The sequence below is a fragment of the Emys orbicularis genome, chromosome 1 (assembly GCF_028017835.1).
Source record: "Emys orbicularis isolate rEmyOrb1 chromosome 1, rEmyOrb1.hap1, whole genome shotgun sequence".
Taxonomy (NCBI): domain Eukaryota; kingdom Metazoa; phylum Chordata; order Testudines; family Emydidae; genus Emys; species Emys orbicularis.
Window position 1 is genome coordinate 138,958,645 of NC_088683.1, and position 23,951 is coordinate 138,982,595.

Here is a 23,951-nt window from a genome sequence, read left to right on the forward strand (position 1 = left end):
TTTTCATACTGCTATTGGAGGAGTTCTCATTCTCAGTTGTTCTTAGCCAGATGTGGACACCTGCAAACACAATATATGAGTCAGAGGTGTCAGATTTGGCATTTACATTCATCTTGACAAGTGGGAGACCCTAGTTCATAAGCAACAGAATGGCTCTAACCCTAAGCCAGTGGCAGACATTTTGTTATGCTATGTGCTGGGAATTCAGTACTCTGCTTGAGCTTGGTGCAAAATTTGGAGTCATCTTTATGAAGCATGATACAGTAGAACCATACTTATCTGAGTTTTGCTAAGTCACACACTTCATAATCTGTACAAAAATTGTTGGTCTTGCTCCACCTCTAACCAAACATTTAATAGCAGATATTCTGTTGAGGTTTCATATTACTGAGACTTCATTGTTTTCACCAAATGTACTGTAGAATATTTACTGTACTATGAAGCGTTATCCAAATTAAACTACAAGTAGTCTCATGTTAAGGCACTAGGCTGGGACAGGAAGGATCTAGGGTCAGTTCCCAGCTCTGCCACAGACTTACCTACACGATCTTGGGCAAGTGATTCAGTCTCTTTGTGCTTCACTTTTCCCAGCTATAAAGTAGGGATAAAACTCCCTGTACCCTACCCTTTATCTGTCATGTCTATGGAGACTGTACATTTTTTGAGGCAGAGGCTGGCTCTTAAAATATGTAGAGTGCTTAGCACAATGGGGCCCTAATCTCAAGCAAGGTCTCTAGGCACTGTTCTGACACAAATAAATAATCATCATAATTGATGAAATAAATGAAAAAAGGCTGTGATGCATTACCCTTGCTTTTTCATGTTGTATATTCCCTCTCTTGTTATAATTGGCAACATTCAGTAACTCACTGTGGCCCTGATCCAAAGTCCTTTGATGACTGTGGAAAGACTCCAAATGACCTCCAGGGACTTTGGATCAGGACCTCTGGGTCTACTAGTTACCAATGTGAATTTGCAACGGCCTGCTGGGTGACCTTGGGCAAGTCACTTCCCCACTCTCTGCCTCAGTTTCCCCATATTTATTTCCTCCTTTATAAAGTGCTTTGAGTGCTTTGAGATCTACTGATGACAAGTGCTATATAAGAACTAAGTATTATTACTGTAGTCAGTACAACAAAAGGGTTTAAGCATTATCTAGAAACCCTTAATAATCTCATAACGATAAACATAACTAGCATGGTGCATGACTGATTGCTAAAAATATACAACACCCCGCCCCCCTCCCCCAAATCACCCTACGTGTTTTAGTCTCCTCTCACATACACAGGTGTAGTTCCACTGAAATCAGTGACGTTACACCTGTGTAAAACTGGTGAGCCAAGAGAATTAGGCACTTCTGCATTATAGATCAGGGGTCTCCAAATTTTGAGACGAGGGCCATATTAGATTTTTGAAGGGGCTTCGCGGGCCGAAGCGACTGTGAAAGAAATTAAATATATGCAAAATCATTAAAAAAAACAACACTACTCTACTGTGTCAGTGTTGCATTCAATTCTAAATCAGGTATAAAAGTTAATTGATGCAGGTACTGTGAAATCACACAAAATATTTGTCAATACATTAACAATCATTTCACATTTTTTTTATTTTATTTCTAAAAACTCTCACATTTGTATCATACAAATACTGTTTGGTTCTATTAGTGATGATGTTAAAATTTAACCATTATGAAATTGTTAATTTCCATCTTCTTTACTTCATTTATTGGAGATGTAATTAAGCATCTGGTTTGTATTTTTACTCTAAGGCAGGGGTCCATGCCTGCTCGGCTGCAGTAGCAACTCTCCCCTAAGTTGGCTCCCCTTTTGGGGGGACACTGGCTCCCAGAGGCACTCACCCCTCAGCTGTGCTGCTGCCCTGTGTGAGCTGCTGCCGGCGGCCCCTCCCTCTGCCTGCTCGTCCCTACTCAGCTGTTCGCTTCTCCCCTGTTGGTTGGAGGGCCGGACAAATGGAAGCCCCGGGCGGATCCGGCCCGCGGGCTGCAGTTTGGAGACCCCTGTTATAGATGCATAGGAGCAGGCTCCAGGGCTGTGTACAGCTGGCAGTAAGGAGAAAAGACAGAGAAGGAATGAGCAAGAAGGAGAAAAGTAAAAAAATATATATATATTTCCTGCCTCCTTTTTTCTAACGTCCGCGTTTTTATATGAGATTAGCAGTGCAGTTCAATTATTACAGTAGCAGTGAGGCATGATGATACCAAACCACTAACTTGACCAGATTTCTCCTTTTTCTGACCAGCTACTGTCAGTGCACAGTGAAAAGGTGGCTCTGCTCCTACTCTGCGGCATGAAAGAGGTTGGCTGGCCTCTTACTATGTGTGGCCTGTGGTAGGCCAGATAGTCTGAAGCCCATCTATCTCCTAGTTTGGTTTGACCGCCACATTAGAATTGACCAGGGGCTGTCTTGCCCAATGGCATCCCTCAGAGTATTGTTCTGTCAGACTATGAGGTAATGTCTCAAATTGCTGGGTCAGATAAAATACCATTAAGAATGAAATGCATTTAAGAACAGGGAGACTTCTTTGGACAGGGATGGTATTATACTTAAGTAATACAATCTGAACAGAAACCATTGGCAGGCTGAATTACAGGCCTGGTTTCTTGGTCCACAAACTTGGTCACTCGAGTAAACAGAGTAAACACATGTCCTCTGGCATCAGTTGGATATTAAATCTACTACCATTTTGGCTTCCTATGAGGAAAAAGGGACACTATCGCAAATAAAAGAAGGGCCAGTCACATTATGCTTCATATTTAACATATAATGGTCTTGGGAGGATAATAAAAGTGTTTTTGTAAAAGGATATGCTGAGCAGAGCAGGATATCCACAATCAAACACTAACAGCATTATGAAATATTCCAGCACACTCTGCCCAGCACTCTTCTTGTAATAAGGAAGTTCAGGAAAGCACGTATTTCTACATGCAGTCTGTAACTGAAGGGATAACCTATCCATACTGATGCATTGTTTTAAAGGTAATGAGTGAGATTCTTACTCCCACTCTGGCCTATTTACGACAGGTAAAAGGGCCTGAGTGGTGTAAAGTGGCACTAAAAGTCCCGTATCCACCTGGGGGAGGACTCCCTGAGGATGGGTATGGAGGCAGATGGCTACAGGCTGTTCTTCAGAGGATTCACTTGCAAACCACAATATAGGGGCCATGCCTGCGGTAGGGCTGCAGCAAAGAGTGCTGCAGAGATTCCAGGCAGTACTATGGCCCATAGGGCAGCCTCGGGAGGCTGTTGTAATTTAAATGGGTCTCCAGGGGTATCTCAGTTACATTGGGGGCCCTGTCCAGCCCTTGCAAGAGTTTGGGATTGGGAGGGTGCGAAGCATAGGAGGTGCAGCATAGGATTTTGCCCCATATCTATTTATTTTCGTAAAGGATCCTGTAGAGGATCCCAAAATTAATTGGTTCACGTACCACCTCCTTAAAAAATTTGTTCTGAAGTGGATTGATGGATCATCAAGCTCATGTGCCACTCGGGTACACCTACCACAGTTTGGGGAACACTGCATAGGGGGCACAGTGGTAATAGACTTTCTATTTGCTCAGTCACTCTCTCCAGTATGGCACTGTTAGAATTATGCAGTAATTTAATCAGGCTGCACTGTGCCTGGGTCTGAAACAGCCATGCAGGGGAGTAATGCCTACTCTCAACCCCTTGTAGATTTCCTCTCATTGTGGAGTTCAGACACAATGAGAACAAAGGTCAAATATAGCCCACAGAGAGCTAGATGAGTCAATTGGTAGGCCAGGAGTCTGATCCTGACTAAATCACAAGTGAATTTATGCCTGGAGGAATAACACCACCTTCTTTTCACTTTGCTGGATATCACTAGATTTGGGCAAATAATCTGCAGCAAATAATTTACTTGAAACATTTCAATTTGTTTTCTTGCTCTCAGAATATCCAGGAGCAGATGATGATTTTTGCAAATATACCTGTTGTTAGAATTTACTAGACAAATGTTTTTCCAGAGTGTTTTGTTTTGATTTTAAAACTCTGGATTGATCTCAAACAGGTCAATGAGAATATTCGGTACACAGTATTTGAAATCTAAACTGTGTTGGCTGGTTGAGATCGGTCACATAAGTTGAAAGGTATTGTTTTCATTCACTGACTGGAAGATTGTAACTCTTCAGGTCAGGGAGAGGCCCTGAGGAATCCACTGGTGCTTTGAATGTCTCAGAGAGTGGCAGTAATTTAGGGCCTGCTCCAAAGGCCACTGAAGTCGATGGAAAGTCTCATTAACTTCAGTGGGCTCTGGATTGGGCCCATAGGGAGGGAGCAGATAGTAGCATTATAGACTTCGAGAAAATGTAAAACTTTCCCCCCGCTTGGCTATGCAAGCCTTACCCAAGTCGTCATTCCTAGGTAAATTAGGCTACTGTAAGATTTATTGGCTGGGTGAAGCGTTTATATTTAATTTTCTGTCAGCACACTCATACAAAATTATTGCGTGTATTGGAGTCTGCTGGGTCAAAAGAGCATTGGGAGCAGTGCAAATTGGCTGCTCAGAAGCAGCCTCATGGTGTTTAGAAGGTTGGTTGGTTTGTTTGTTTTGATTTGAAACAAAGGGAGCCCAAAACAGCTGCTCTTGGGGTAGGGGCAGCCTGGAGATCTCCAAGGTTTCCAGGGCAGTTGAAGCAGGGTGAGCTTGAGCCTGCGGCTGTGATGTGAGAGGAAAAGTTAAAGGCAGAGCAGTTAAACGAGGGAAAATAACTAATGAGTCTCTGAAGCAATCTAAGGAATCATTAGAAAAAAACGTTGTTAGAAAACTGTGAGAAAAGTAAAGCAAGAATGAAATGGGAAGGAAATAAGCTGTAATAACATAAACTGTAATTAAAGAGAAATAAAGAGAAAGTGAGCTGCAGTGAAAGTAAGAAAATGGTAAGGACTGTAAAACAAAATATTCAGACATCATTTTAAAGTATAAAAGGTGTGAAGTGACAGGACTAGAGAAATTGTCAGAGAGCAAGGGACTGGAAGCCAGAAAGGAACAGAGTGAAAATTGTTCAATCAAGGAGCTGACATATCACATTAAGGAATACATGTCTTTATTTGAGCTGGAACTTAAAATAGTCAACAAAGACTGCACAAGAGGATTGCTCAAGATGTAATTAAACATCCTAACAACTTTTCCTTCAAACTTCGGTCTTACAGGGGCTGAAAACTGAGAAACTGAAAAGGGAACATATAACAGTGGGTTTTATGTTCTAGTGCATTGTATTTTCTTATACCAAATTCTGTTAGTTCATGATATAAATTGTTACCTATAAAGTGAGTTTAATTAAGATAATAGAAGAGAATATACAGTAGAGAACAGTAATAATTTACAGTAGTTTATGGTGTAAGCCTAAGTAGTAGTTCCTGCTAAAACAACTATTTCTGATTTACTTGTGATTATTCCCCACTTAACTGATTTCTACTTTACCCCAGCTTGTTGAGATAAAACATGATCTGAGCTCTAGATTACCTGTGCTTCTCTTTATTGCTCTGATTCAGAATACTCCCCCATTGGGCTTGTTGCACATGTGAGAGACAGTGTTGCCTAATGATCAGGGCCGACGAGAGGGGGGGTGGAAAGCCGGTACAAACTACCGGGATCCGGAAGGGGGCCTGGGGCCCGGCTTCCCCAGCTCCCCCCTCCCCCTCCCCCCCGTCGCCTTACCGGGGCCCGGCAGTCCGGAAGGGGGCCTGGCTTCTCTGGCTTCCCCCCCCTCTCGTCGGCCCTGTTTAGCTGGTCCACCCTTGCTGGGGGGGCCCGAAAATTTTTTTTCACCGGGGCCCAAATCCGCTCTCAGCGGCCCTGCTAATGATTATATTGTAAGTGTAACTTGTATTTACACATTTACACCAGTCCTGGGACAGAGATGGTCAAGCAGTATGCAGGGAATCTCAACCCGGCATTACTGCCCAGGTCCCAGAAAGCAACTCTGCCTCAAGAATCGACTAATCAGAGACCAAAGCAAAGAGCAAACTCTTCTGTTGCTATTACAGCTCCCTTCCTAAAGAGCCTTGCGTAACCCAAAAACTAGTACCATCACCACAGCATGTCTACCCAAGACTGAATACTTGCTTGAACACTAAGAAAAAGAATTTGAAAGAAAGACCACCTGGTGATCCCTGCCATAGTGGTTTATATGTATGATAGAGCTGATCTCTTGATATCAGTTTTGGATATGGGGGAGAGGTCTTCCTTAAATTTATTGAAATTACATCTCTCTATGGTTTTTGTACTTCATACCTAAAATCAACTTTCTTTGTTGAAGATATTAAAGTTCTGCAGAAGCCTCAGTTTTTGATTCCTTGCTCTGGTTCAAACTCAGATAAGCACAGAAGGTAAGTCCTATTCATAGATGACCAGGGCATGAGCCTTTTGTGGTGCACAGGCATAGGCGCTGACTTCCCCTCTTTCCCATGGGTGCTCGACCCTCCCCCCCCCGCACAATCACAATGAATGCTCTGTCACTCTGCTTGCTGCTACTTCTCTTCCAGTTTTCTTTGTCTCAGTGTATTGTTTCTTTGGGTTTTATGCTCGTTGAGACAAGAACCTCATCTTTGCAAATAGTGTCTGGCACGCATTTGGCACTATATAAATAATAAACAGTAATAGCTGTCGGTCTTCTGTTCTCTCTCTTGCAGTGTGTGTCGTGGTCGAAAGTGGGACTGCACAGATAATGTATGTGATGCCACCTGCTCAGTTATTGGTACAGCCCATTTCTTGACATTTGATGGACTGAAATATATGTTTCCAGGTGACTGTCAATATGTGTTGGTTCAGGTAAGAAGACTATTGTTCATTATTAGAATGACATGTCAGGTTAAAAATATACTTTGTTTGTAAGCCATAAACAAAGAAAAAAAAGCCAACATTTAAATGAGTTACTGTAAAACATCTTTCATTGCTAGGCTGGATATATAACAGAGGTGCACAGGACTCAGCAGTGGATGAGATGGCTTGGAAAAAATAGGAGCACTGACAACTTCATACCTACTAGTAAATACCCACTATCGGTTTCTGGGAGGCTTCTTTCTCTGAAAGTCCCTTCTCTGATACCCCACCCCCCTTTGCTGATATCCCACAAAGTGAATTGCAGGGTCTCTACAAGACTGGCCTTCTCTCAATTAACTACACTCAATTGCAATGCCTCTAGAATTTAAACTTAATTTGTTCATACTTTCAAGTCACCAGCTTGTGTCAAGCTGATCTGAAACAACTTATTTTCTGGGGGTTCTGTGTGTGTGTGTGTGTAAACACACACGTCTAAATCTCTCATTGCTCCAACAAATCAGAGACTTAGATATCTAAGTGGCCTGAAGATTGCAGCTACACATGCAAATAACTGTGGGTGTAAATATGTGACTGCAAAAGCAGAGGGCAATATATGAAAATCTGGCCAAATATTGAATAGATCCATTCTTAAAAGATAACAATACTTTGCATTTCCATAGTACCATCCCTCCATGAATCTCAGTGTTTACAAATGTCAATGAACTAAGCCATGCACCTCCATGTGAAGTAGGTTGGTGTTGTTATTCTAATTGTACAGATGGAGAAATGAAGAAAAGAAAGAGCTTGTCTGAGACCACAAAGCAAGCCTGTGGCAGACACAAAAATTAGAACCCCAATCATCAGTGTCCAAGCATTATGTTTGAAACACTACATCATGTTTCTTGTATTTACAGAAATAAAAATCCACTTCATAACCCAGATGTGGCTTCATTTTATTTCATTATATGAATTGTGACATCTTGCCTTCTCTTGTGCACATAAAACTGATAAACACTGCACCCATTGTATATCCCTGAGATAGCACAGTTAACATTGCCTCTGAAACCCTTATATTTAAAGAGCTCTTTACAAAGTATCTGTGCAAATGTTGCATGCTGGCCAAGTGTGCCTTTGTCTCCCTCTATGGTCAGGACAAAATGTATGAGTAGTGGAGAAACTAGCAAGCTGACAAATGTCTGAGCAGCCCCACAGTGCCTGAAAGAGTTCAGCTTTTCAGACTTGCATTTTCCCCAGGTGTTTTTCGGTATGTTTCAAATGTCCCTGTTATTAATGACCCATTGCATTTGTTTCCCTTTAATAGGATTACTGTGAGGATGAGTCTGGAACCTTTCGGGTTCTCATTTCAAATGAGGGATGTGGCTTAACTGGAGAAAAGTGCACTAAAAGGCTTACCATTCTGTTTGACAATGGGGAGATAGAGCTGTTCAATGGAAATGTATGTACTCCTCTGCTTCTCTTCCCTCTTCCTCTATAAATGGTCTGCCAGTATTTTAGGATGGGTTGTAACATGGGGGATGAACCTTCTACTGTGCTTTGATATTTGAAGAGCCATGTAATAAAATGAACGTGCCAGTGACACAGTGTGTGGGGAATGTAAATCCTACATCAGATAATTGTGATGAATTGTTTGGGAGTATATGATACAATTCCACTCGTGGGGCTAAATGTGTTTCTTTGCTTTGCTGTAATGAATCTCTGCAAGTCTTGCCTTGCAGGAGGTAGCACCTATAAAGCAAATTTTAGGTGGGGTTCTGTAACTAGCCATCATGGGCCAGCTAATTAAAGGCATTTTGCTGTTGCCCTTCAGTCCTTTGCCAGGGCTGTTAAATGGAGTGCTGCTGCTGTTGCTTCTTTTGAGTGCCTTATTGGAAAATGCTCTATGCAGCCTGGGGCCTCATCATGGATTCTTCATTTGGAGGAGCTACATTCCATTAAACAGAAAGCTGCAAGTGGCACAGAGAAATGACAGGGAGATCATTTCAGTTTACTTTGAGTTTGCTTTCTCTTTTTTTGAGTGGGGCAGTACCAGACTGTACTTCCCTTGTCTTTCTACATACTTTAAGGTATAAATCTATTTCAAGCATAGCTATTGCAAAAAATGTCTGTCCCTTACCTAGTAAAACTGTGATTTAATTTAGTCATATGAAGGACCAGGCATGTTGCAGGAGCTGATGCAAATGTCAGCTTCCTTCCCCATGCTAAAACAAATGTCAGATGGAAAATCCAGATGACTGGATTCCTCTTCCTCCCCCTTCCCTACACACTGTCAAAAAATGACCAGGAACCGTTCCCACCTTCCACCCCACTCCATGACAGGAAATAACCTTTCCAGAGGGCAGGTTTCAGCTATTTGCCTTGGGCGTTGTAACAGCCAGGAATGTCTCTGTGTTCATACATTACAGATCTCCAGTGAGTTATAGAGTTACAATTACCCAAACTTCTGAAGTACCGTACTCTGTCCTGGAATCCGGAGTAGATCTTTGCAAAAATGTTCAGAAACATGAAACCACACAAAATTTGTCTTGTTTGGGGTTTAATGCACAAAATCGAACCAGCTTTTCACTTGGTTTAAGCCTGCAAACTGTTATGTTCCAGGTTATTGGGAGTGGCTTACATCAAAGCACTGAGTACATAACCCATAACCTTTCTTGATCACATCTGTGTATGGTCCATTCAGACACAAGGATTGCTTGGGGGGATTGTACACAGGACATTTCAGCTCCCAAAGCAGTCCTGTTACTTATTGCAACTAAAGGAAACCTCCCTTGGGTGTGCACAAGTAACAAGCTGTTCTTGGCACTGGGGTCAGCCACGCGGGCCAGAATTTGCAAGAGGGCTGAGCAATGACAATCAGCACCAGATTTTTTTTTAAAAAAAGCCTACCTTCCATTTAGGCACCTAAATACGTGGCTAGATTTTTCAAAAGAGCTAAGCATCCAGCAGCAACTTTTGTGAACGAAGAGAGGGTGCTGGGTTCTTTTGAAAATCTGCCCCCATAAGTATTTCATCTGCATTGCAGATTACCCACACAACACTGACTAAACTCTCAACTCTCAGCTGGGCAAGAAATGTTTTTTTCCTGTCCCATGAAAATTTGTAGATATCAAAACATTTTCTTGTCATTAATCTGGAAGAAAAATTAAAATCATAAACAATGTTGGGAACCCAAAAATCCTCCTCAAAATTCAGTTTGGGTCAATTGAAATGTTTCATTTTGATTTTGACAATTTTTTATTATATATAAAAATTACTATAATTAGCTTAGATTTAAAACAAATAGAAAACTGGAAGTTTGTATTTAGCAAATGTCAAAATGCTTCCGTGCTGCATCAGATGTTTGAAGATGTTGTTTTGAAGGCAGCTTCTAGTTTGAAGTGGTCCAAGAACTATGCAAGGTACCTGGGTGTGACTATCCCAGGAGCTGTTAAAATGCTGCATGAGGTCATTTATATTCCTCTTCTGAAACAATTAATATCTGCCACTTCTCAGGGTCAGAAGTTTACTACTTCATGGTTTGGGCAAGGAGCCTCCATAAACATAATAAATCTGTGACTGAGGTTAACATTTCAATTCTATTTTGACCAGTTCTGATCCTTGTCTAAATTTTGGAAAGACAAACACAGACTGATTTTGTGATTATTTAGAAGAGAAAATACCCAACTGTGAGCAGAAAAAACCAATGTGTAGAGCAGTAAGGGAGATGGGGGATCTCCATTTCCTTAAATGAGGGGCGGGGGAAAGATTGGCTGAGCCAGGTCCAAATTGTAGTGGGCTGGCAAAGAGAAAACAGAAGTAGAACAAACACTAGGCAGATTTTGAATGAAAGGATTCCTTTCAGGAAAATTCTGTCCTTCTTCTACTCCACAAATGGATGACCCTTCTAGCTGTGCATCCATCTAAATCAGGGGTCGGCAACCTTTTAGAAGTGGTGTGCCGAGTCTTCATTTCTTCACTTTAATTTAGGGTTTCGCCTGCCGGTAATACATTTTAACATTTTTTAGAAGGTCTCTCTCTATAAGTTTATATATAATATAACTAAACTACTGTTGTATGTAAAGTAAACAAGGTTTTCAAAATGTTTAAGAAGCTTAATTTAAAATTAAATTAAAATGCTGATCTTAAGCCGCTGGCCTGCTCAGCCCGCTGCCAGCCTGGGGTTCCGTTCACCTAGGCCGGCAGTGGGCTGAGCGGGGCCTGCGGCTGGAACCCCAGCTGGCAAGGGGCCAGCAGCCAGAACCCCAGGTTGGCAGCGGGCTGAGCGTGGCCGGCGGCTGGGACCCCAGCTGGCAAGGGGCCGGCAGCCAGAACCCCGGGCCAGCAGCGGGCCGAGCAGCTCAGCCCGCTGCCGGTCTGGGGTTCTGTCCACTGGCTCCTGACAGCCAGGGTCCTGACTGCCGGCCCCGCTCAGCCTGCTGCCAGTCTGGGGTTCTGGCTGCCGCCCCCTTGCCAGCTGGGGTCCCAGCCACTGGCCCCGCTCAGCCTGCTGCCAACCTGGTGCTTAGGGTGGGGGGTGGGGATGTGGGGGGTGCAAGAGTCAGGGCATGGGGTGTGGGGGGGCTGGGTATGTGTGGGGAGTGCAGGAGTCAGGGCAGAGGGTATGGAGGGGCAGGGTATGTGTGGGGAGTGCAGGAGTCAGGGCAGCGGGTGTGGGGAGTGCAGGAGTCAGGGCAGCGGGTGTGGGGGGGCTGGGTATGTGTGGGGAGTGCAGGAGTCAGGGCAGAGGGTATGGAGGGGCAGGGTATGTGTGGGGAGTGCAGGAGTCAGGGCAGCGGGTGTGGGGAGTGCAGGAGTCAGGGCATGGGGTGTGGGGGGGCTGGGTATGTGTGGGGAGTGCAGGAGTCAGGGCAGAGGGTATGGAGGGGCAGGGTATGTGTGGGGAGTGCAGGAGTCAGGGCAGCGGGTGTGGGGAGTGCAGGAGTCAGGGCAGCGGGGTTTGGGGGGGCTGGGTATGTGTGGAGGGTGCAGGGGTCAGGGCAGAGGGCTGGGGGCGTGTGAGGGGGTGCAGGAGTCAGGGCATGGGGTGTGGGGGGGCTGAGTATGTGTGGAGGATGCAGGAGTCAGGGCTGGGGTCGTGGGGGGGATGCAGGGAGCTGGGGTGCAAGGGGGGTGCAGGGGTCAGGGCAGAGGGCTGGGGGCATGTGAGGGGGTGCAGGAGTCAGGGCATGGGGTGTGAGGGGGCTGGGTATGTGTGGAGGGTGCAGGAATCAGGGATGGGGTCATGAGGGCATACAGGGGGCTGGGGTGCAAGGGGGGTGCAGGGGTCAGGGCAGAGGGCTGGGGGGGGGAGGGCTGGGATCAGGGGGGTGCTCCCAGCCCACTGAGCGGCTCATGGCAGGGGTCTGGAGTATACGCCCCGCTCATACCCACCTGCCTCTTCTCCGCCTCCTTACCGGTCTGAGCAGCGAGGGCGCTGGGGCTGCTCTTCTCCCCTCCCTCGCAAGGGCCATCGGCGGCAGGGAGGGAGAGGAGGTGGGGCTCCACGCAGCACGTTGGGGGAAGAGGCGGGGGAGGGGGAAGCTTGGCTGCTGGTGGAGCCTGCTGGACAGCAGCAGCCAGCAGGACCAAGCTTGCTTCTGCCCCCTTCCCTCACCAGAGAGAGCGGTACGGGGGTAGGGGGGCGGAGAAGAGCCGGCTGGGTCGGGCAGGATTTTTAATGGCACGCTGCTGCCTGCCGGGGTCTGGCTCAGCCCGCTGCCGGGGTTCGGCAGCGGGCTGAGTGGTACCCCTGCAGGCAGCAGTGTGCCATTAAAAATCGGCTCGCGTGCCGTCTTTGGCATGCGTGCCATGGGTTGCCGACCCCGATCTAAATATTGCACTAAACCTCAGAGAGCTGGGATAGGGCCAATATTACACAATGTTTGTTTTGAGAATTCTATATAATAAAAGTAGTAGCATCTGTATATATGTAGATATCTAATCTATGTAGAGTGCCATCTATTTGTGTGTAAGTAGGGGGTATTATTAATATGGTCAATATAGCTATTGTTGTGCATTGCAAATGGCTTTTGTTGTGTAGCCCATTACCTTGAGCTCTTAATAATGACGAGTGCCCCTTCTGAGGTAGTGCTGAAAGCTCTCGTCTCATCATGAAGTCAGTGAGAACTGCAGGTACTCGGGACCTTTCAGGAGGTTCTCAGCATACTGGGTCGGTAGTGAGTTCCTTTCAGTTCCCTACACGCCGAGTCCACTCCACCCCAGTAAAATGGATTTTGTATTTTTCCTCAGGCAATGCTGCTAAGTAATTTTTAGTCAGGGATTTGATTGGAATAACACCAATTGGCCAGTCCTCTTTTAAAAGAGAGCCAGTTCCAACAATCTGAGGTGCTCTGTGAAGCCATTAGACTGTCTTTAAGGCTCCAGATTCAATGTGTAATATTATTCTACTCTTAACTCCTAACTGCCTGACATTTCTATGCCACAGCAGCTGGGAGGTTTGGACCTGTAGGACATGGGCAAGAAGTTATGTGTCCAGAAGTGGTGTGTAGGAATGCAAGGGGAATAGTAGATGGAGGATTCCTGTTAAATTGAATGGGTAGGAATCCACTCCATCAAGGACAGCAGTAAAAGGGGAGAAATCCCAGTTTCTCAAAGGCTTCAGGTTACCACTACCACCGAGCTCTTGGTGAGCACCAAGCAGCAAAGCTCTGCAGTGCTTGTGCAGAACCATCTAACATTGCACGAGTGTTTCAGCTCATCCCTGATGTGGGGACTCTGTAGCTGGTGCCCCCTGCATCTGCAGGGTTAGCCGTATTGGCTCAGCCACCTCTGGAAGCAAAGCAACAATATAGAGAGGATTTAAAACTCAAACCATCTCAAATTTCCAATGTTTACAAAGAAAACACTGTGCAACTCAACCTTTGTGAGCTTACATGTTTGAGAAAGCAGAAAAAAGACCGGGAAAAGCAATCCAGAAAGGGTCATCTGAGTGAATAAAAATCTAACTCAAGGAGAAGCATGCAGAAGAGCATGGGAAATGTCAATAGGAAAAGAAATCACGAAAGTCAAATGGATAAGAATTTGAGGTATGGTAGCCACCTCCTCAAATGGCACTCTGGCACTGAGAAACGCTGTCAATGACCTTTTCACCTTGACCTCACTGCAGCATTCTTTTAATTGGCTTCAGTTGGGCTGGATTTCTATCTTTGAAGGGATCCTTGCACCTTGCCATTTAACCATATTTATTCATTTTTCTTGCCTTCTTGTTTCCTATTTTGCTTAGGACCCCGTGAGACTGTTTTATGGGATGCCTAAGTAGCCTCCTTGCTGACTTTATGTATTTCAGTGTCCTTGCTTTCAGCTTTAGGGTCTTTGTGACTAGCTTCCTCTTTCTATCCCTTCCCCCCTTTTAATTTCTTCTTCTAACTCCCCATTTTAAAGTTGAGTGTCACTGAACTAGTTTGTTTCATATAATGCCTCCCTGGAGGATGTTGAAGCCCCTGCTCAAGAGATCCTTAATGGTTGCAGGATTGGTCCCTCTCTGAGGATGAGTGCTCCTTTCTTATAGCTCATGGTTGAAATAGATTGAAACAGAATGGGGACCTCTCACTGCACCAACAAAGAAATTGGAGCCCTGGGGAAGCAGTGCTTACCCAAACTGGGGAGAGGATGGGGAGCTCTCCCTTTGCTCTTAGGGTTGCTGTACTCCTTCTCCTCTCTTAAACTAAGTCCTGTTTGTACCCTTTTGGAGGACTCACCCCCCCCCCAATTCAACATTTTGAATTAACACCTTAGCAGTATTTAAATAAACAGCCATTCCAGACCTTCCTCACAACATGTGGCTAATAATCCTGTTAGGGTTCCCACTGAAAAGGAAATACAGTATGAAAGGAAACATTTTAAATTAATCTCTCACCTCATTAGCAGCTGGAGGCTGTGACATTGTAGCCAAATGCAGACAGAAAGAGGTCCCAAGCATAGAAAACTGGCAAGAGAGGGCAGGGGGAAGTGTTAGTGATGGCAAAGTTAATTGATTAAAAAAAGAATCCAGAGACCTGCTGGTGGTGGGGCTGTCCTTTTACATGGCAGTGGAAGCAAATCTTCCACAGCTCTGAGTCAGAACCTGCCCCTTGATTCCAATGTTTAATATGGAAGGAGTTCCGTGCACTTTGTGATAAGTAGGCCACATTTATTTTTGTTACAGCTGTTGCAGGCATCATGAATTTGATGATTGTTGTGGTTTCTAAAAAAAGGAAACTGATACTGATGTCTGTCCGTTACTTGTTAATTGGCCACTAATTGACTTAGCTGAACTTACCTAGTCATCCTTTTCTTAGCAAATCCATCCCCAATGCTATCTCCATTTAAAGGTGATTCCTTTGTGTATCTATCCCAGCGACCAGTGGGAGCTCCGTATGGAGGGCTCAGGGGACACTGCTTCACTCAGAACACTCTCAGAACTTGTAATCAGAATGAAACCAATGGGTTTCCATCCCAATTCCCTGTGCCGTTCAAAGTTGTTTCGTTAAAGGAGTAATTCATCCACAGGAAGGTTTCTGTGTGAGACATCTGAGCTTGTGCTCAACACTGTGTGCTATTGATGTATAGGTTCCAGTACAGTGCTCTGCAGAAGCAGCAATGGGATTTCACTGAACCGTCAACGAACCGCACCCTGGCACTTCTCAAAAGTGCCCTTCGTTAGCAAGTACATGGAGCACGGAGGGAAGTTACAATGACCTGTTTAATATGTGAGCTGTCCTTGCTAGCACACTGTGTTTTTCATGTATCAGAGGGGTAGCCGTGTTAGTCTGAATCTGTAAAAAGCAACAGAGGGTCCTGTGGCACCTTTAAGACTAACAGAAGTATTGGGAGCATAAGCTTTCGTGGGTAAGAACTTCTTTACTTGCATCTGAAGAAGTGAGGTTCTTACCCACGAAAGCTTATGCTCCCAATACTTCTGTTAGTCTTAAAGGTGCCATAGGACCCTGTGTGTTTTTCATGTTTAGGTGGAAATCAAGCAGCCTCTTAGAGATGAAACCAATTTTGAAGTCCTGAAGTCCGGGCGCTTTTACATTCTCTTACTGGGCAAAGGAATCTCTGTAACCTGGGATCTGGCCATGGGCGTCTCCGTTGTTTTGAAAGGACATTTCAAAGTAAGTACCTTTGATTTATTTCTCATTCTCACTAGGAAAGTGCTCCTAAAGTTCCCTAATGAATACATCTGGACAGATCCTTCTGGGGGAGCAAGGAAGGAATTCAGTATTTCTTATGTAGGCATGTTAATAGATTCATGTGAAACATTAGGCCCTCTCTCAAAAAACAAAAGGCCTTTCTACTAATACACTATGGACTAATATTTTTCTCTAGTGGTTCAACACTAAGGGCTCAGTTATGGTTCTCGGTAGGTTGAACCATGCTAGGAATGAAGAGGGAGGAGAAGCACTTAGGCATCATGCCCTCAATGAGGGCAATTGAAAGGGACAGTTTCTTCTGGGAGCTGGAGGGAATACATTTCTAGTGCTCCCCACAGCACAGTGACTTTCATGGGCAGAAGGAGAAGTGGGCCCATCGCTAAATCCATGACTCATCCAGACACACTCCCAGTAGAGTCAGTCAGAACAGGCAGTGGTAGCCAATGTCCCCTTCTTGATCCCTGGAGTGCTGGGAGATAGATTACTCTTGCTCCTCTCTGTGTCAGTATGGTAGGAATGGGGGCTAAAGGCCTTTGCCCGCAGTAGTGCACCTGCCACGGGCAGGCATTGTGTAGTCTTGAATCTATAGAGCATGAGAATAAAAAGGTTCATTAACAAAACTCCATGTCAGTCTAAAGGTGGAAGATTTATGTGTTTGTGTTTTTTTTTCCCCCCTGCAAGGATCAAGTGTGTGGTCTGTGTGGGAATTTTGATGGCATCCAAAACAATGATTTGACCAGCAGCAATAATAATCTTGAAGTGGATCCAATTGACTTTGGGAATTCCTGGAAAGTCAATCCAGGTTGCGCTGATGTCAGAAAGGTGACCGTGAATGAATTGTGAAAACTTTACTAATGGTTACTACCTCAATTAGGGATTGCTGAATGACTGTGGAGGAAACCAAACAAACAAACTAACCCCTCTCCCAGAATTCACACCAAACTGGAATCTTTTCTGAGATCTGATAAAAGTTCAGTTAACTTCTTTAAGTTTTCCAAGACCTCCTTGCTGCTTGGGTTTGGGCGAATGTTTAAACAGCCAAATCATGTGACAGAGGCTGTTCTCACAGCATGCCAGCCCAGATGCAGGAGATCCAGCTATAACTGGAAATCGCATTTGAGAGCCTGTTCTCACAGAATTTCTAGCTACATTTCCAGAAAGGAGAAGTTCAGATAAACATCCAGTTTCCCATCATCCTAACCTTTACAGGCTGTCCATTATGAGCATTTGCTGGCCCTCAGTTTTTTTCTGTATTTTTCTCACCTTTTCTGAACTGCATATTCACCCCTAGATTCCTATGATCATTGCAGAGTGTTTTTTGTAAGATGAGCAGGGATGTAAAGTGCAAGATATACTAGGGTACCACACGTTAAGAAGATTCCTAGCAAATGAAGTGCATGGGGGCATGAGATTCAGAAATATAGCTATAACACTAGGGGTTGGAGTCAGGAAAACGTATAACGATTGAAGGATTATGGTAAAATGAGAACTATGATGGAAAAGGGAGAGAAGGCAGAGTCATGGGCCCAGCATTGGTCATGGCTGCAATTTGCAGATTCTTTGTAAGTCATGGGCCTACTCTTGCTCCCATCGAAGTCAATAGAAGTTTCAACATTGTCTAAAATGGGAGCAGAATTGGACTCACAATAGCTTCCTAAGGTAACAGCTTCCTAAGGTAATAGTTGTCTATGCTAAAAATAAGCATTTCTTTTCTTTGCTTCTCTCAGTCTCCCTAGGAAAGCTATCCCATTTCTATGTATCACTGAATGATGCACCTAGGTAAGGCAAGCAGCATGCGTGACACCATATAAAGAGCAGGGGCACCATCATAATATGTGGATGGGCTTCCAAGCACACTAAATGGAGGCACCCTTTAAAGTCTGCCAACTTCAAAGTCACCCATTTCCCAGATCCTACCTCTCTTCCCCTCATTTCTACAAAATGGCTCCCCAACCCATCCCACCATCATTCCCTAGAGGCTGCGTTTTTCCTCAGTCCCCTCTGCCCATTGGTAGCTTCACCATTTCTCTGATTTCCCCCTCCAGTCCTGCCTTACTGGCTTGTCTCTTCCTTCTTTCCTGCTGTTTACCCTCCCACCATGGGTGTCTCAGTGCACATCTGTAGGTGGCTTTTTCTCCTGCCTGTGGCTGGTGCCACTGGCTGCTCCCTGGCTTCAAAGTAGGAGCTCTTCTTTCTGAGAAAAGGTCCCTGCCCCATGCCGCTCCTCTCCCTTCCAGGCCTGCTGGAGGTCTCAGGCACTGTGGCAGCTCAGGCTTCAGCATGGGCTGTACAAGCCTGCCTGGAACTCTGGTTATTAATTTCTCAGGCGACTAGCCCAGGCTGAAGCCCACGCTGGTGTGACTTCGCTGCTACTGGTACCCGAGTTAGCTAGATTAAAGCTAGCTCAGGTGTATCTATGCAAGATGCCATCACACCCGATGACTGCAGTGGAGACATCCTCTGTAGCTCTGCCCTCTGCCCCTCCTCTTCCTTTTTCCTTACTCCTTCCCCTCATGGGCCAGTCAGGAATCTCACATTGGGTCTCTCCCCCCGCAGCGCTGGTGGCTTTTGCTGTGCTCTGGAACCCCAAGTACCTCAGTGGTGGTGAGGCCCCAGGGTGGCAGCAGCAAGGTTATGATATGGGTGGTGGCAGTTAGAATATAGGATAGAGTGCAGAGGCAGCCAGCACAGAAACAGCAGCACCCATTCAGTCGAATAGTGTCAGGTCACACTGACAGGCAATCACATTGCCACATCAGTTCGGCTGGCTACAGTCCAGAGGAGCAGCAGCAGCATTAACACATGACTCAGGCATGCAGAATGGGAAGAGGCTCTCATAGTGTTAGTAGTATGGGTGTGTTGCACCCTACCCTCTGGAAGTGAGGGGCTCATGCCAGTTTCCTTAGTGAAAAACAGAACGTGGCAGGCAGCGTAAGCAGGTGTTGGTACTGATAGGCAGCAGCTTGACTCACAGCCTTGAGTAGAGGCACTTGGCTACAAGAAAGAATAAAGAAGTGAGAAGAAACAGAATTAATACCCTTATTGGTACACTCAAATGGGAAGACTGCATTTGACTGCTAATAGTTTCTGGGCATGGTCATGATCTAGCTCCATGTTCTCCTCAGTGCTTAATATCCTTTTTCGGGGAGGGAGCAAGAGAAATTTTCTTGCCAGCTGTGCTGAGACTGGCCAGCCGTTCACTGTTCCGGCCTAGTAGGTGAGAGAATCCAGCATGTACTCTGCAAAATATCTCTGCAATAAATATTTTGCAGCCCACGTGCTTTCCTTTTGCCATGCTGAGCTTGGGATGGGGGTGGGGAATGTTGCACTGTCTCCAGTCACAGTGATGTCCTGTGTTTCTGCTGAAGGGAGACATGTACCAATTCCAATGAAAGCCCCCATTAAGTGATGTCAGCTGTCAGGCTTACTGGGAAGCTACATCTGGTCATTTTTGCAACGTGAATATTTGCTCCGGGTTGAACTAAGGTTACCAAAGTGATTTAAACTACAGTTTAAAAGCCACAGAGGGTAGAGACAGAGAAAACCTTGTAGTAGAGTTGTCGAATAACTGATTTTGAGGTTTTGCTGACAGTTCTAAAAAATCAGGAGGAAAAATCATTTTAGATAGACCCCAAAAATTAAATGTTTCAATTTTTTTCGTGCATTGAAAAGTTTAAAAAAATGGTTTGAACAAAACATATTGTGTAGATTTTGCATATTTTTTATGTTTTTGCATTTAAAAAAATATAAAATAGAAGGAAATTTCAAAACAAAAGTTTGTTTCAACCTGTAAAACCAAAACATTTAATTTAGAAATGACAGAATGAAATGGTTAGACCTTGTTAGAATTTTTTTTTTTTTAATGAACTATTTGGGAAAACCGACATGGACTTGCAAAATATTTTGGTGTTGCCAAATCTACATTTGTCACTGACAATTTTCATCCAGCTCTACCTATGAGGTGATCTAGTCTAGTCTATACTCTGCCATTGCCATAATACAGTGGTTCCCAAACTTGTTCCGCCGCTTGTGCAGGGAAAGCCCCTGGCGGGCCAGGCTGGTTTGTTTACCTGCCGCGTCCGCAGGTACGGCCGATCGCGGCTCCCAGTGGCCGCGGTTCGCTGCTCCAGGCCAATGGGAGCTGCTGGAAGTGGCGGCCAGTACGTCCTTCGGTCCGCACCACTTCCAGAAGCTCCCATTGGCCTGGAGCAGCGAACTGCGGCCACTGGGAGCCGCGATCGGCCAAATCTGCGGACGCGGCAGGTAAACAAACCGGCCCGGCCCGCCAGGGGCTTTCCCTGCACAAGCGGTGGAACAAGTTTGGGAACCACTGTCATAATATTTGCCTGCAGTGTGGTAGGTTAAAGCTTTATCCAATAAGCAAATAGTTTGTTATGAAAAATGTCTAGTGTTAAGAGCTGTCCATATATACATGATTAAGTGAAAATCCTGATGTTCTAGGGTCAGGACTAACATGACAGTCTCTTCTTGTGTCCTATAACATTAAGCTCCCACAGGGGCAGACTATGACTACTTCATTGTGCAGTGGCAACTTAATGAAGCAAATGATGGTGGAAACTTCATGCAGCATATTGACCAGTGAGCTTTTCAAAGAATGCAAAAAACTGGTAAGTCTTTTGTCATTCCCTTCATGTCCTCCATTCCTACATGGGCTGTCCTGAGATGCTTACAGCTGTGCGACCTGCCAATCTGCCACTGCTTGAGAGAGCATCACAGATGCTACCGTGAGAAAGATGATGCTGGCAGTGATTTCACAGAGGAACTGGCTGAGATCATTTGCCTATCCTAGTATCTCCTTGCTGAGAGTAGCCAGTACTAGTTGTTTCAGAGGAAGGTGCAAGGGACACCTCTGGTGGACAGTTATTGAATAACAGGCCCATGAAGGAAATTTCATCTTCACCCTCAGACAGTTAGTGGTTGGCATCTGTCGTTTAGTATGTGGATTTATGCCTTAAAACAAACAATCCTGGCCCCCACCCACAAATAAAAAACTGATTTAATTAAACGGTGGATGTTCTCATTATCCATATAAGTGTTTATTTTTTCTTGAAACCTACTGAGCTCTCTGACTTATCGATATATTGTGGCAATGTGTTAATTGTGCACTATGCAAAAAGGCTTTCCTTTTATCAGTTATGTATCTATTGCCTTTGTTTCACTGAATGTCTTCTCATTCTTATATTATGTGAAAGAATAAATAGGACCACTCCATTTACTATCTCTACCATTCGTTATATTCTTATAAGGTAGTCTCCTTTTATTTATCTCCTCTCTAAATTAAACAGTTCCAGTCAATTTCAATCTCTCCTTATACAGAAGGCTTTCCTGTATCTTATCATTTATTTTGCCAGTCTCTGAATGCTGTCTGTTTCTATTAGATCTTTTTTGAGGTAGGGTGATGAAAACTGCACCCAGTATTCAATGGCATGATCATATTTTCACTAGCATACTGTTTATCAAGTTAATACAATATATTTATTGGAAGCTAAATTCAAACTTGCCTCCACAGTGTCCTTTTTAATATCACGAGTGGCTAAATCCCTTGGCCTGATCTAAAAGCCCATTGAAATCAAGTCTTTCCATTGACTTCACTGGACTTTGAATCAGCCCCCTTTTGTTTTCTCTGTTCAATGTAATAACTAGAAGGATGAAAAAAAAAAAGGAGATCAAGGAATCAAATCTTTTCTGTCCCTTTCATTATTGTGGTATCTAATCTGATAAACAATAGGAATGGCTAAACTTTGTAGATTGAGAATGAAGAGTCCTCATGCATGCAAGTGCGAGTCACTTGCCAGACTTATCTGGGTATATCTCATTTAATCATTTCCCTGCCATTGCAGCGGCCTTGGGCACTGGTTAGGGTGGCCATATTTCCCAAAGGGAAAACAGGACACCACATGGAGCTGGCCCAAGCCACGCACCCGTGCCCGGCCCCTGCTATTCCCCGTGCATGGGGCTGACCTGAGTCGCTGGCCTGAGCCCTGCTGGCTCCCACCCCCCCATACATGCAGGATGGAATCGCCACTTGCCTGAACCCTGCCTGCCCCCCACATGTTGTTCCCCCCCCATGTTCCTCTGCACCCCGCTAAGGGTTCACGCCCCACTTTTTTTGGCAAAAGTGGGCTTTTGTCCCATTTGCTCTTGCCAACTGATCATCAGTTGGCAAGAGCAAATGGGACAAATGCCCACTTTTGCCCAAAAAGTCAGGAAGGCCGGGACACAGCTTAAAAAAGGGACTGTCCTGGCGAAAACGTGACGTATGATAACCCTAACACTGATGCAGCTTTGTCCCTTCCTATTCTGTGCCTGAAGCACATATGAGTTTAGTCTCCTGAGGGCTGTAATACTTTGGTCTCTTTTAGGTTGTTTGGTTTAGCATGCAGGTGCTGGATGGTGCTGGTGGCCTGTGATATACAGCAGGTCAGACTAGATGATCTGGCTTTAAACTCTATTGCTCATATTTTAGAAATTAGAACTTTTATTTTTCACTAAAAGGCCTGGCTCTCATTTACACTTAGGGCCCTTTACACTTCTGTGACAGCATGACTGTAATTCACACCTACTTCAAGGCCTGGTTACACTGCTAGAGAGCTATGAAAGAGGCATAGTATGAAAAAGAATCAGGTCCAAAATGGTTAAATATGTTTTTATATTTCCCATCATTGAATGGTTCCTAGAAACTGTAGAGTTTGCTTGAAGGGTTGGTTACATTTCATGACCTTGGGCGTGACCATACTCCCATTGGCCTTAATGCAATGGCCTCCAGCGACTCCCGTGGAAGTCAGATGAGGCACCAAATGAACAGGCAAATGATATCACAGGCAAGTCCATCTAGAGGCAGGAGGTGCATGAAATGAGTTTATACTGTGTAACTCTCCTTTTAGGTGAATCCTGAGCTGTATATGGATATCTGCATGTATGATGCTTGTGCCTGCGAATCAGTTGGGGATTGTGCTTGCTTCTGTGATGCTATTGCAGCATATGCCCATATCTGTGCACAAAAAGGGGCAGTTGTTCATTGGAGATCACCAACTCTGTGCCGTAAGTACCGGATAGCTGCGTGAAACACCTAGTAATGGCTTGGCAGGAGTTACTGCAGCAAGAAAAACCAAAGACATGCTAGTTTTTAATTAGTTGATGGCTCAGCTAGAACACATTTTCATTCAATCTAGTCCTGCTCCCACTAATGTCAGTAGGAGTCCTGCTATTAATATTAATGGGGACAGGACTTGGCAAGGGTCCCCAGTCCTGGGCATGCAGGGTGATGGTTCCTCAAGGTAACCCTTTGTCTGCTACATTTCCATGTACATCCCATTTCCATGCACACCTTGAAAAAAGATGGGGCTCACTCCTTTCATTAGGGAGACACGATAGACATGGAAATACAAATCTGAACTAAGAAATGGAAATGTTTGCTGTAAATGTTTGCTAAATTGAAAGTGAAAGTTAATTCCTAGCAATTATTTCTAGCAACAGCCAGTGATATTGATCACAGCATAGGTTTGGGTGCATGAAAAGAATTGTTTGAATATGTGGCCAGGCTCTGGTGTGCCTAAAATAAACACTTCTCTGATAAGTATGGCTATATATATATAAGAATCCAAAGCCTTCTCTCCGACACCACCAACGAATGGCTACACAGGTGGTGTCGGAGAGAAGGCTTTGGATTCTTCATCCATGGGATGGTGTTCCAAGAAGGAGGAGTGCTAGGCAGAGACGGGCTCCACCTAACGAAGAGAGGGAAGAACATCTTCGCAAGCAGGCTGGCTAACCTAGTGAGGAGGGCTTTAAACTAGGTTCACCGGGGAAGGAGACCAAAGCCCTGAGGTGAGTGGGGAAATGGGATACCAGGAGGAAGCACGAGCAGGAAAGTACAAGAAGGGAGGACTCCTGTCTCAGACTGAGAAAGCGGGACAATCAGCGAGTTATCTTAAGTGCCTATACACAAATGCAAGAAGCCTGGGAAACAAGCAGGGAGA

General features: G+C 44.8%; 1 protein-coding gene across 1 annotated transcript in view; it reads left to right on the forward strand.

Moving 5' to 3' along the window:
• VWF (von Willebrand factor) overlaps positions 1–23,951 on the forward strand; it is a 241,098-nt gene that overhangs the window by 97,769 nt on the left and 119,378 nt on the right. Inside the window, exons 19-24 of the mRNA XM_065410272.1 lie at positions 6,673–6,811; positions 8,124–8,258; positions 15,766–15,912; positions 16,633–16,773; positions 20,460–20,579; positions 22,857–23,013. Of these exons, the coding sequence (XP_065266344.1) occupies positions 6,673–6,811; positions 8,124–8,258; positions 15,766–15,912; positions 16,633–16,773; positions 20,460–20,579; positions 22,857–23,013 (839 nt within the window). The remainder of the gene's footprint in view (positions 1–6,672; positions 6,812–8,123; positions 8,259–15,765; positions 15,913–16,632; positions 16,774–20,459; positions 20,580–22,856; positions 23,014–23,951) is intronic.